The sequence below is a fragment of the Megachile rotundata genome, chromosome 4 (genome assembly GCF_050947335.1).
Source record: "Megachile rotundata isolate GNS110a chromosome 4, iyMegRotu1, whole genome shotgun sequence".
Taxonomy (NCBI): Eukaryota; Metazoa; Arthropoda; class Insecta; order Hymenoptera; family Megachilidae; genus Megachile; species Megachile rotundata.
In genome coordinates, this window is record NC_134986.1 from 10,901,827 (window position 1) to 10,917,002 (window position 15,176).

Sequence of the window (15,176 nt, forward strand, 5' to 3'; positions counted from 1 at the left end):
GATCTCAATCCCTAAACTCCCGCCATCAGTAGATCTCCAAATTCCAAGCTCACATTCCTACATGATTTAAAGTCACAAAAAATCCATTCGAAAACGTTGAAATTCGCAAAAAGTCCTAGATGTCACCGAGACCTCCCACTTGTTATTCACATTTTTCGTAGATTTACTGTTGACTCTGTATGCCTCCACTTTCCATCGTAAACATTTCGAGGCTTCGGCTAAGACGATAGGACGAGACGTCTGGATTTCCTAAGCGCTCCGAGTGCCGTTCGCCTCGCCAATGTTAGATGCATACTTCGCCAGCTTGTTCGAGGAATTTCGTAGCCTTAATATAGTGCTCGCAGCGAAATAATGCGACGCGACCGTGCCGAGATAATGCCTCGCTAGCTGCCACTCGAACCAATGGTACCAACAGTCACTAGTGAAACTCGCAGCCTCTCCCTCGCAATTAACAGGGTTTCTTTCAGAAGCAAGTAAATCCACTCGAATCGATGTTCACATTTTCGTGAAAGGTTTGGTTGCGCAATTACTGAAATCGTTCGGAATGAAAGATAGGTGAGAGGAGTTAGTTCAACAATTGCTCCTCATAGTGTGATCTCTTCTCTTAAACGTATGGACTGCAATGTGCAGAATCTTGAGACCTTTAATTTGATAGCACATGTGCGTCGTCGTGTCGACAATACTTAGCGACGGTCTCTGACGCGTAGAATTTGTGACAATTCTCAAAGTCGGATATAAGTGGACTGTATTGAATGATTGACTTCGAGTTTAACAATAACGAACTTTATTGAATCGTGAGTGACTTGTGTGGAAGTTAAATGTATGAATTTAGAGTTGTGTAAATGTTGAACTTTGTATTTTGTATGTCTAATGTCTATTTAATGAATAACTACTAATGTCTGATGATGTCTAATATCTGGCACTCCGACGCTTTTCCGCGATCCAGGAAAGCTCGGAGTGGGCGTTCACACTTCCTCGAACTTGGAAGGGATAGCAAAAATGATGTTTCTATTGGATGACAAATACTGAGTAGAAGTGGCAAAAAAAGTGACGTAGTGAAAATTGGGTTTTTCCCAAAATGACCGTAGCGAGCAATAAACCTAAGGAGTACCTCGACATGAATGGAAAATGCAAACAAAAGACTCTACGACTACGGCTAAGGGTTCTGACCCCAGATGTACTGGCAATAAATCAAGAAAAAACTGGCTAAAATGTAATGACTCCTTGGGTCCTATTTCTGCTACGAGTCAAAAGCTATTGAAAGTAACAAATGTTGTTTTCTGAAGGATCTAAAAATTATGAACTATTGTGCCCAAAACATGGCCTGAGGTCTAATCCTCTCTAATGTATTCTACAACCTAACATGCCGCCCGCCTTGAACGACTATGTTCAAAATAAAGAAAGTACTAAACTATATAGATATTGCTACACTCTTATAAGTAAAATATGTGTAACTGTATAATAAACACAAACGCAAGTGTAACGCATTAATCTAAAAAATATGAATAACTATATGCAATATGTGTAACTATACAATAACTTGAGTGTGATATACACGGGTATGAATGTAAGTATAAATGTTTGTGTCTAACTTGAATCTAAATGTATTAAAGTTCTATAATCAATTCGTATCGATAGGCAACGGTACTATATTTTTTAATGCCCGTTTATAAGTTCCCTGCGGAGTTCTAACTGTAACAACACGTATTACACCATCTTCTCCAGGGTGGACAGCAACAATCCGTCCAAGTTGCCATTGGAGTGGAGGAGAATTGACATCCTTTATTGTCACTAGAACGCCCTCCTTGATGTTTGTGTGGTTGCCAGTGTGCCATTTGCTTCTGGTGTGCAGCTCCTGCAAATATTCTAGGTGCCACCTCTTCCAAAAATGTTGCTTAATCCTTTGTATATGTTGCCAAAGCGACAGCTTATTCGAAGCTATATCAATGAGATCATGTTCGGGTAAAGATACTAACGAATCACCTATAAGGAAATGACTAGGTGATAGGGCTAAGAAATCATTTGGATCAGAGGATAGGGGCGTCAAAGGGCGTGAATTGAGGATGGCCTCAATCTCAACAATTAAAGTATAAAATTGCTCGTACGTAAATACAGCATTGTCTATTGTTTTATGTAAATGTCTTTTGAATGCTTTTACAGCCGCCTCCCAGAGACCACCAAAGTGTGGAGATCGGGGAGGAGAAAAGTGCCATTCTATTCCTTCTTGCGTCAAAAACTGCTGAAACTTGTCTCTATATTCATTTGAACGTAAAAATGCCTGAGTTTCCGCGATTTCTCTACTGGCGCCTACAAAATTAGTGCCGTTGTCCGAATAAATATGACGCGGTCTACCTCTTCTAGCGAGAAATCTTTTGAGTGCTCCGATACATGATTCTGTCGTCAAATCAGTGGCCAATTCTAAATGTGTAGCCTTTACCGCGAAGCAGACAAAGACTACAACGTAACACTTCAATTTTTTCTGATTTCTAAATTTTTTCTCCTTGATGAGGAAGGGTCCACAGTAATCGATTCCTACTGTTACAAAAGGACGCATTTGAGTAACTCTATCCTTGGGTAAATCTCCCATTATATACTGCGGTATCTTGGGATTATACCTGCTGCAACGAATGCACTTGTGAATAACTTGTTTAACTATACTCTTGCCTGCTAACGGCCAATATCTAAGCCTCACGGTGTTTAAAGTGGCTTGCACACCGGAATGAAACTGATTCAAATGTGTTTGTCTGATTATTAACTCCGTTATATGATGTTTATGCGGTAGAACTATGGGGTATTTCACACTATATCTAAGCTGCGCGTGTTTTAACCTACTACCGACTCTTATAAGACCTTTTTCGTCAATAAATGGATTCAAACTAATTAAATTACTTTTACTATGTACACCTTTGCCGTTCTCTAAACTCTGTAATTCCTTTACAAAAGCTTCTAATTGTACCAACCTAAGAATTCGAATGTGTGCATTTTGAATTTCTGAAACTGTCAACGGGCCTGAAGATTTCTTGTTCTTAGATTGCATGTTATAAAAAAATCGAAAAATATAGGCTACAATTCTATTCAAATAATTAATTGATGAGTACTTCTTCAATAAATCTGTATCTGTATGTGTGATTAAAGTCACGGTTCGTTTTTTCTCTGGAATTTCGGTTAGTTTAATATCACTAACTGGCCATGACGCTTGATCTAACGATAACCAATGTGGTCCAAATTTCCACAAACTATTGTCTACTAATTGTGCAGGAAGTTGTCCTCGCGAAACAAAATCTGCGGGATTATCCGTTGTATTAACATGGAACCAATTATCCGCATGTACTTCGGTTTGTATTTCACTAACTCTATTCGCTACAAATGTTTTTAGTAAGTGAGGCGAAGTTCTGATCCAATGCAGAGCAATGATCGAATCAGACCAAAATCTAATCAACTTAAAATGTGTTTGGTACAATGCTTTTTTAACTTCCTTGTACAATCGTACAAGGAGCCTGGCCGCGCAAAGTTCAAGACGCGGTAACGACACAATTTTCAACGGGGCTACCCTCGACTTGGCGCATAACAAAAATACCGCGTGTTGTCCCAGCTCGTTGGTGGAGCGAACATACAAGCATGCCCCATATGCCTTCTCGCTGGCATCACTGAACCCATGCAATTCTAAATTTATTGCATCTTTTATAGAAATTCGACGTGGCACTGCAAAACTATGTAAAAGATGCAAATCATCTCTTATTTCTAGCCACGCTTGTTTGACTGACTGAGGAACAATATCATCCCAATCAATCGCTAATTTCCATAATTCCTGCATTATTATTTTCGCCCTTATTATTACCGGCCCTAACAAACCAAGGGGGTCAAATAACTGCGCGATTTGTGATAGCAAAATTCTTTTACTGAGCTGCGAATCTTCTGTTGGCAATTGTTTAAACTTGTAACTAATTCTATCATCTAATGGATTCCAATGAATTCCTAGTGTTTTTCTGCTTTCTGTAAAATCTAGGCATAACGATGTTCGTTGAGTATCTGATTCCAACTCAGCGAGTAATCTTATGTCATTGGAGGCCCACTGTCGTAAATTAAAACCTCCTGATTTTGCTAATCCAATACACTGTCTTTTAACCTCTAACGCGGCTTCAAAATTTTCTGCACCGGTCAAAAGATCGTCCATGTAAAAATCTTTTGATAATATTTGTGACGCAATTGGAAAATTTGACGCTTCATCTACAGCTAATTGTACTAGTGACCGCGTCGCCAAGAATGGTGCAGGCGCGGTACCGTACGTGACGGTGTTTAACTTGAAGCACCTAATTGCTTCATCCATATTGTCCCGCCATAAAATTTTCTGATATTCCCTGTCGTCAGGGTGCACTAAAATTTGTCTAAACATTTTCTCAATATCTGCTATTATAACAATAGAGTGTAAACGAAAACGTATTAAAATAGAAAATAACGTATCCTGTATTGTAGGTCCAACTAATAGAGTATTGTTTAAAGACAATCCGGAACTAATTTTCGCCGATGCGTCAAACACCACTCTAACTTTCGTGGTCACGCTCGAGTCTTTAACAACCGCATGGTGCGGTAGATAATAGCCTACGTTATTATCATTCTGTATTTCTGTCATGTGACCTAAATCTAAATATTCCTTCAAGAAGGCTGTATATTGCGTCTTTAAATCTATGTTTAACTGTAACTTACGCTCTAAACTATAAAATCTCCTTAATGCCATTGTTTTTGAGTCTCCAAGTGACTCGCGTCTATCATTAAAAGGTAACCGTACAACATAACGTCCCTCTTCATTGCGTGTTACTGTTTTTACAAAATAACTTTCACAATTTCTTTCTTCTAAAGATAAAAATCTCTGCTCTGGAATTTCTTCCATTGCCCAAAAACGCGAGATTTGTGCATCTAACGACGTTGCCAGATGACAAACCCTAGTTGCCTTTTGTTTAATGCGTGTTCTGTTATCTACTTCACCGGTTACTATCCATCCTAATTGTGTATTCTGCAATATTACCGAAGAATTACCTATTTTGATTTGACCTGTCTCTAACAATTGGTAAAATAATGCATTCCCAATAAGCGCATCTATTTCACCAGGAATATGAAACTCTGGGTCTGCTAAGTGAATATGCCTGGGCAAATCTAACTTTCTAATATCAATCTGTCTTAATGGCAATCTACCCGTTATTGATGGTAGAGCAATAAAAGTTACCTGTGCTTTGTATGGACCAATTTTCGACTTAATATTTGCTTCTATTATATAATTTGCATTAACATTAAGCTGTCCTAGACCAGAGAATGATAAATCAATGTTACGTTTGTCTAATTGCAATAATTCCGCGAATTTATGAGTAATAAAATGTGTTTGTGAACCGCTGTCAAGTAATACGCGGCACGTATGTTCTCTATTGTATTTGTCTAAAATCGTTATCAAAGCTGTTCCAAGTAATATTTCCGATTCACATGATACTGTTAATGTTGTTTTAACTATTTCCGCGGACGTCGAAGGTGTCGGTGTAAGTGGCGTCTTGTTCGTCACGTCTTGTGTTTCTGTCGGAAAATGTAGTAATGTATGGTGTTTTTTGTCGCATTTACGGCAATTCCCTAAACGACAATTGGCCACTGTATGGCTTGGACGTAAACAATTTAAACACAATTTGCTCTTCCTAACTGTATTCAAACGCTCTCTAATGGGCAATTGCAAAAATCTATTACACAAATAAATCTGATGTTCTCCCTTACAAAGAACACAAAGTTGTTTACGATCATCCGTCGCTATGTACGATTGGCTTCTCAATTGTGTTTTCGACCGTAATCTATCCTGAATTCCATGTGACTTTGACGAATTTAAAGTATCCAAAATTAAATCATCCCCACGTGCATGTTTATTGATAAACTCTAACAATTGTTTAAACTTAGGGATTTCCTCGTCCTCTAACGTACGCTCCCATGCGCGACGAGTGTTTCTATCTAACTTATTCGAAATAATATGTATCAATAATGTATCCCAATGCTCGATGGGCTGATTGACCGCTTGCAACGCATTGACATGTACCTGAGCCTGTTCTGCTAATTGTCTGAGGCTTGCAGGCGTATCGCGAGTTATTTCTGGCAAATCAAACAAAATCTTTAAATGCGCGTTAATAATCTTTCTGGGTTTGTTGCATCGCTTGCGTAGCAAATCCCAAGCTACCAAATAATTGCTTTCCGTCGCGTTCAAAGATTCGATTACTGCGGAAGCCTCCCCACGGAGTGCATTTTTTAACAAATGGAACTTTTGAACCCCAATTAATTCCTCGTTTTCATGAACTAGCGATTTGAACGTGTCGTGGAAACTATGCCATTCAATTGGATTGCCGTCAAATGGCTTAATCTCAATCTTCGAAAGAAGTGAACTAGTTGTTTTTACAGTAGTTGGCGATTCTAATAGCCTACTTGTAGATGCAGGTCTACCTATACCACGCAAATGTTTTAATTTATCACTAATCAATTCCGCGGCTTTGTAATATTGCTCCTCAAAAGACTCCCATTCCGCCGCGTGGTTCGCATTTTCTTCTATAATCTCTATCGCGCTTTGAATTTCAGAAAACGAAGTATGCATTTGTTCAAGTTTCGATTGTCGCGTCTCTAATGCAGGAATGGCAAATTCTGTGTGTTCTTGTAAATATGACACTATTCGCGTTATCTGAGCTTTGGCGTTAGCTCGCTGTCTTTTCAATAATTTTAAATCGTTAGATTCTACTGCAGTAGCCATAATTGTTGAGATTGAAACAACTTACAAGGAAATGAATGAAAGGAAAATGATTCGCTAGCACTTACCGACACGAAGTTTCGATACTGCTGTCTCTGGTTGATGTTTGGATGCTGCCGTCTCTGCAACACCTTCCTGAAGCTGCTGAGCCGAACAAGTCTCAGCTTCCCTGGATTGATGGTCAATCACCGTCGGTCCGAGGTCTTCTAAAACCCGCCTGGCTGCAACAATCTTCTTGCGATGCTCTCTGGACCAGCTTCCAGATCAGCGTCCACCAACGAAATCTCGTTAGCTGCTTCCCCAATGGAGCACGATGATTTCTTGTTGTCGGTGTCACAAATTAACACCACAAATGTCTTTCGAGTCCAAATCACACCACTGATCCGCTATCCGAAAACAGTCTCGAAGTCACGAACAAAAGTCAGAACAATTATCTGCCTTGAAGATTCTTCCAAAACCGGAACCACTATCCGGCTCGAAGGACCAAAAAATGTATGTGCGTCGTCGTGTCGACAATACTTAGCGACGGTCTCTGACGCGTAGAATTTGTGACAATTCTCAAAGTCGGATATAAGTGGACTGTATTGAATGATTGACTTCGAGTTTAACAATAACGAACTTTATTGAATCGTGAGTGACTTGTGTGGAAGTTAAATGTATGAATTTAGAGTTGTGTAAATGTTGAACTTTGTATTTTGTATGTCTAATGTCTATTTAATGAATAACTACTAATGTCTGATGATGTCTAATATCTGGCACTCCGACGCTTTTCCGCGATCCAGGAAAGCTCGGAGTGGGCGTTCACACTTCCTCGAACTTGGAAGGGATAGCAAAAATGATGTTTCTATTGGATGACAAATACTGAGTAGAAGTGGCAAAAAAAGTGACGTAGTGAAAATTGGGTTTTTCCCAAAATGACCGTAGCGAGCAATAAACCTAAGGAGTACCTCGACATGAATGGAAAATGCAAACAAAAGACTCTACGACTACGGCTAAGGGTTCTGACCCCAGATGTACTGGCAATAAATCAAGAAAAAACTGGCTAAAATGTAATGACTCCTTGGGTCCTATTTCTGCTACGAGTCAAAAGCTATTGAAAGTAACAAATGTTGTTTTCTGAAGGATCTAAAAATTATGAACTATTGTGCCCAAAACATGGCCTGAGGTCTAATCCTCTCTAATGTATTCTACAACCTAACAGCACATGTGCAAATTAATTTTTTGATCTATCAAAAGATCATTTTATGTTAATGGTGTAATACCTGGTCTGGGATCAGATAAACTTATAAATGTAATTTTCTATGTTTTGTAGGAATTCAGAAATGTTTGTCTCGAAATTTCAAGTACACAGATTGCGACATTCTATGTTTACAAATTTTCAGATGAACTCAAATCTAAAAAGTAGATCACCAGTTATCGTATTGAGTCCATATGCGTACCTATCTAAAGCCGCTCCACATTACCGACCCAAATTCAAAAATCTGGGGTACCCACACATCTCGGTTCATAAAAAGGCGTCCCTCTATCGCGACGATAACTGCTTCCGAAATATCGATGCTCTCAGCTACTCGAGCTTCCTCGAATCTTATCAGCTCGCCACGGTAGCCGTTGCTTCCTTATCGTCTCTAAATTTGTCGAAGCTCGTTGGGAAATTTATCGAGCCACTCGGTGCTGGGATCGTTAATGCTATCTCACGGTCGTGCTTTTTCCAAGCCTTATTTAGAAGCGGCGCTCCGAGAGTGGTACGCAAGCTGTTAAGCAGCGTGAACGAGTAAGGGAAAGAGGCTTTAATCGTTCCGAAAATTATACACCGTGCACGAACCTTGTGCACGTTAGTCTCGTACGGCGCAGTCGTTACATCCACTTTCTGTCTGTGCACGCTGGAAAACGAACATCGGGGCTACTTTTAACAGACGACGTTTTATTATGCTGTCTTAAGCCGCTGGCACGCGAGATTGTTTTATCAACTTCGTTAATAAGTCTTACATTTCTATTTTTATTGAAGTGATATGTCATAATTGGAAGAAAATGGGATCGTAATAAAATGTGTTGTCTTAAGCCGCTGACACGAAGGATTGTTTTATTATTTTTGTTATTGAGTTTAGATTACTGTTTGATCGATGTGATGTATTGTAAGCGAGGCAAACTAAGATAATGACACCACGTGGTGGCTTAAGCCGCTGCCACGAGACATTGTTCGTAGTCCTAGATTTTTATTTCATAATTCGTTTCCTGACACTTAGTCTCATTCTAGCATCTGTGCTATTTATTTATGAGATAGTTAAAACTGTAAAAAAGTTATAACGATGTTTCCTTTCTCTCATACTTTTCAAGCCAGCCACAGTTACCTTCCCCATTTCTTTATTGATCATTTCCAAGTCTCTAGGATGACCTGGTCCTCTAATGATCAACCTCACTGTTTAATGGCTTAGTCGTTTAGTACTTCAATTACAGTGCCGTTTCCAGCAAACGGTAAGCTACAAATGAATGTATCAAAAGTGTCACTTCGTCATACTTTTACGCAACGATTTCGTATCAGACATCCAACATTAAATTAGCCATTTAGCAATCTCTATTTCCGACGGTCCCCATGAAATGAATTGTCGAGATTAAACATCCCCTAGGTAATCCGAAAGTTCTGACAATTAATTGTACGGAAACTCATCAGGCTCTTCAACTGGCTGTCGCCTCATCATCGTTTCCATTCCACCCAATCAATACCCGGCACAATATTAATATTTTCCTTCCGGGTTGTGGTACCATTAACACAACGTTGCATCGATCATTCCGTGGCTCGTCTCTCCGGCGAAGCTTATTCATTATCCAATAATTGTACGGCACAAAGAGAACCGTTGTCTTCGGCGGCGGTTAATATTGTATTATTTCATGCATTATCGTTGGACAACCACGGCGATACGCCGGACCATTATTATATAGAGGTACAAAAGGGAAATGGCGCGATGCCGCCGCGTCACCGGTCAACAAGGTGTTAATTAGGAGCATTACCGTTCATTTTCATTCATAAATTACGGCCAGCCACGAAAACGTTTATTAACGATAATCAATGCTCGCCTGCAACGCTCTCTTCTAGTGTATATCGCGCTCGCAAATGGTACCGGATAGCTATTTAGGATCATGGGGATACCGTTAAGCACAATGTGCAGACCGTGCAACGATAAACCACACCGGCTCTCTCTGACCGTACCATTCTCGAGCGTTATTCTTGCGTATCTCAAGCGTAAAGGGGCGCGTAACTTTATAATAGATATTAAGCGGAACAGTTACTGCTCTTACGACGACCGTGATTCTTGCTCTCCTGATGCTTCTTTATGGCACCGAGCATCTCCGCAATATGTCCTAACAGCGTGATACATTGTAACCCAAACAGATCACCAGGGTATTTTAACTGCAAATGTACCGATGTCAAACCACGAGTTGGCGCGCGAAGCTAACATGAAGAGCTACGGTTACAACTGGTCAGAATGGAAAAATGAACTCACACGTATTTTCTGATAAAATCTTTCGATCAAGTAACATGTTCGAAAGTTTGATCGATGCATATTTGCATTCCTGGCGCTGCACTTCCGCAAGAAGAAGGATCATGGCGATGTTAACACAGAGGCACCCGGAGGGTATTTCCGGTCCGCGTGCGTACGCACATCGAAGGTTTTTCATGCGGGCGGACAGATCCTGCCAGAGGGGATTCCACTCATCCTTTCTCGTCCAAGCGGAAAGAAGCGGATACACGGGGATAGTTGCTCTTCCAGGATGAACCACAGGATGTGCGTCATTGCTTCTGGCACATCCTTCATCTTTTCCTGCCGTTTTTCTACCGTTATTACTCGTAAATCGATTCGTCCATACAATTCTTCTGCCAATCTTTTACACAGGAAAACACTTTTGTTGTTGATAGGTATTATAGTCGAAAATATTGACAAACCTTATTTTTGTTATGTTTACGCATAGATACTATATAGTTAAAAAATATTTATTAGAAAAATGACGAATGTGAATAACGTTTAAACTTCCTCAATTTTCTCGAAATGATTTTTTGCGTACAAAATCCAACAAGCTAAGATATCTGTATCGCAAAGCAACGTAGCGTTAAAAACTGAAGACGACATGCTTTCGAGCAGGATTTCCAGGAAATTCGTGAACGGGACATGTTTTTAAGCACGATTTCCCCTTGAACGGATGATTGCCACTGCAACCATGTGCACACCTGAGTCTTTGCCCACCGGACCGTTTTATTTGCACCGATTATATCACAGGTGTTATCTTACATTACTCGTGCATAGGTGCGGCGACAGCGGAGGAGGAAGGTAAAGGTATCGGATGTTACGTGGCATAAGGACGACGTTAGACAGGACCGAATTACACGCGAAACGATGTTCACTTTTTTTTCACATATTCAACCCTTTCTTTAGTCTCATCGAAAATTGATAAAATTTCAAACATATTTTATCGTACAGCTGAGAGCAAATTTTCACAAATTTCAGAATGTGAAGCTTTTTAAAATCTGAAGGCTAATTTCTGTTTACATACACAGTGACACATGTCTTTATTAAAAAAATAACTACCGTTTGTATCCCCATAAATAAATTTGCATTCTTGCTTAATACAATTAGGTTAACAAAATCAGTTTTCCAAAATGAACTGAACGAATCTGATTTAAAACCGAGCAACATACCAATCATACACTTCCTATTAAAAATGATTCATTTGATTTTCGTCCACCACGTAACAAGACCCTCGAAATTAATTGTAAATAAGAAGAATAAATTCATCAAACGAAAAGTATCCCATCGAATACCATGCGAGGACAAAGTTCAAGAGCAAGATCAAACTTAATTAATCACTCGAACGAAAGTATCAAGGAACCCCGTGAGCCAAGTCACGGTGTTTCGACGTTCTCACCGTGCGCATCTGGCCGTCTAATTAAACCCATAATTACGGCCGACATGCATAATTGGATCGGGTCAGAAACAACTTTACCTTAGAAGATCAAAGGTTCACGACCGATTTCACGTGACGTAGGACGATCCAGAGGTGATCCAAAGAGAATTCGAGGGGTCCATGGTGTTACACACCTGCATCCTACGATCGTATTGTTTTAGGACCAGGTAGATGGGACTTTAATAGGTTTCAGACACGCTCCGTGCCTCACAGGATCTCCAGTGGACCGGATCGTTTCTCTTCAAGATCGTCGACAGGATTTCTGTCCCACTTATTCCTTTTCTTTTTTCCCTCTCTTCCTTCCATCCTTGAATTCTTTCTCTATTTTTCATCTCCTCGAAGCGTGCCTGCTTGCCTTTACATTAATTTATTGCTGGTAATACTTTTTAAACAAGGAAAGGAGGTCAAGTAATAATCCCTTTCGATTGACAGCCTTTGGAGTTTCAGAGATGAAGTTAAATGGTGACAATATTCAAACGATATCGATATTTTCTTAAAAAGAATGGAGGATGTGGTAAATTAGTAGTAAACCGAATCTTCAAATTCTGAGATCAAATTATAAATTTTCTAAATTTTCTCAGACTTCCAAAGAAACTATTGAGTTCATAAATTTCCACATTTTCGAATCACAGTTTTCAAGATCTCCCATTGTCCCTCCTCCCTTAAATCTCTTTCCAATTTTCAATTCTACACACTCACGAATTTCTAAGCTTAATAATTTTCATCCCTTGAATTTTCATCCCCTGAATTTTCACCCCTTGAATTTTCATCCCTTAAATTTTCATCCCCCAAACAAATAAAATTTCAGCAACATCCCGTCTCAAAGTTGTGTTAAATCAAGAGCCTCAAGACGAGAGAAATTCTCGCGCAACGCCCACCTTTTAATTGCTATCGCCGCATCGAGAAATAAATAAAATAGAACCTGGTTAACCATTTTCTACGGTATCAGAATGTTATTCGTTCCCGTCTGGTTAGAAGTCGATCGTCCGTCGATAGTTTGCTACGGTGGACGCCGAGTCCAGTCCATTGGATATCTCGACGAGTCGAGCATTAAATGCGATATTAAGACGCATGGAATCGCTGCAGGGATCATCGACGTTCTCAATTAAGATCGATCTGCCCGGCTGATAATGGGACCGGTCGGTAAATAGACAGAAATGTCGCTGTACACTTGATGAAGTGCTGCGACTCCAGAAATGAAAGATTATGGAATTAGCGGGACTAACACCGGAAACTGAAAAGTTGGTAGTGTAAAAGTACGAAGAACAGGTTAATAAGATGTACATGTTAATGTCTTTGATAGGATGACAGTTTAAATTAGTAATAAATTCTGTTGGAAAGTTTAATTACTATATGTAATTACTTGTTATCGAACGGATACAAATCGAAGATTTTGCATTAATTTTCAAATTTATATAAGTTTATCAAGTTCCCAATTTACAAATGCTCTAATTAGAAAATTGATCGATTTTCACATTTTTACTTTTTAAAATGTATTCACCACATGTCCTTTTATAGGACTACATGTCCCGTACAAAGTCTAATTCAAATTTCCCGCCAAAGCGAGGCGGCACGTGTCCCTCATTTCTCTGTCCCTGAACCTGCAATCTCTTTTCTTTTCATCGACGTGTCCCGAGTTGGCAATTAGACGGAGGCTGAATGTCACGTTCGAAATTTAACGGTGATCTTTTATTACAAAATGGCCGACGATTAACTCTTTTTATATTGCAATAACCTTCAGTAACTGGTCGACGAAAAGGACGCGTGTCGTAACTCGTTTCTTTCACTCTATTTATGAAACCACTTCTTTGAAAACGTGCTTTTCTTCTGTATCTTTTCAATATGTTAAATAATTACGCGTATTGTAGGCCGATCGTAACTTTCGTTTCGTCTTAAATCTAACGGAGTTCCTCGTGTCACTCGAGATAGTTGTCGGTCTCTTCGTGTACCGATTTTTATCCCTTCCTCCTCGTTTTTTATTCTTTCGGTAGCGTGCAACGGCCACCAGAGGTAAACTAGTTGTCCCAACGACACTACGGCATTCCACCGGCAGCTCCACGGCATTAAAGTCGGTACCGATATTCACGTTGTCCTGCTACCGATAATTTTCGCCCGGTGACAGGAGCATCGATGCGCGATATCGCCAGGAACGCGTTACGATCGCCACTTGACCGCTCGTAGATCGCTTCGAAGACCGGAAGCGAGATGCAGACACCATACTTTTACCGTTTCGTTTTTCTTATGGAAACCTTGTGTTGTAAAAACATTGTTTTGCTCAATTTTCTTCACCGTGCACCGTGAAATCTCTGAAGATCGTGCCGATCAAAAAGCTTCTGAGACACTCGATTACAAGTCTAAATGTAACTGAAACATTTCCTTTCGAGGATGCATGAAATATTGCTGTTTTATAACTTGTAAATGAGCATTTTAAGTTAGCTGTAAATTTATGGAGTTTGAGTGAGACTCAAAATAGTAAAATTAGAGTAAGACTGGAATAAGTTGGTCTACAGAAAATCGTTTAATCTATCTTGATGTTTCTTTATAAAATTTATTGATTTTAATCTTTTGAAGGAACGTAACATTTTTACAATAATAAAGCTGGTATAAAATTATGAAACCTCTCAAAATTTCAATGTACCCTATACTCTACATTGGATTTAGCCTAACCTCCCCAATATCACAGCCTATTAACTCGAATAAAATTACAAAGCCTCTACAAATGTATTAATTATAATTTCTCTAACATATAAACTCTAAATTAACCTAATTTAATTTCATTTAATCTCCAACCTACATAAGAGCTATTTTATGATTTCCTATTCTATTCTCTAACACCATACCTTCGTAAATCTTGACTCTAACTTAACCTAATTTACCCCGATCCAATTTGTAGAAAACCACAAAACCTCTGCAACCATATTACTTCCAACACAACCTGACCTTCATGACCACAAGACCTCTGAAAATCTATAAGCTCTAACCTGACATAACCTCACTTAAACTCCACGGTAGCTCTACAAATTGAATTACTGTAAATCAAAGTTTCACCTAGAATGTGGAATCATGCTCCTAGAATGTGAAACTAGAGCTGTTCGAGGTTAAACTTGTTATTAACAGTACATTCACGAATTAACTATAAGCTAGTTAGGGTAGTTTGTAATACAAAACCAAAGTTCATCAAATGTATCTATCTATAAGTTTAGTTGATGTATTTATCAAAAGAATTTATCAAAAAAATTTCTATATAATACTTAAAAATTTAAAAGCTAATAATGAAGTGTATATAATAACAGAAAGCTTGCAGAAAAAATCTTGTATATAATAAAAAAGATAAAGAAAATTTGGTAGGTAAGAATGAGGTGCATATAGTGATTGAAAGCTAAACTTGTCTCTCCAGCTGCCATTAAAAAACAGTAATCAGATCATAGTTACGGATAACTGTATCGGCGTGATTCAAAAA

The 15,176-nt window shown here is 39.1% G+C and overlaps 2 protein-coding genes across 4 annotated transcripts in view; both read right to left on the bottom strand.

Moving 5' to 3' along the window:
- The window catches only part of LOC100880451 (uncharacterized), an 86,974-nt gene that overhangs the window by 55,613 nt on the left and 16,185 nt on the right, over nucleotides 1-15,176 (bottom strand). The gene's annotated exons all lie outside the window — the stretch shown is intronic.
- On the bottom strand, nucleotides 1,622-6,763 carry LOC143264382 (uncharacterized). The gene has a single exon (XM_076531285.1). The coding sequence runs from the start codon at nucleotides 6,761-6,763 to the stop codon at nucleotides 1,622-1,624; it is 5,142 nt and encodes a 1,713-aa protein (XP_076387400.1).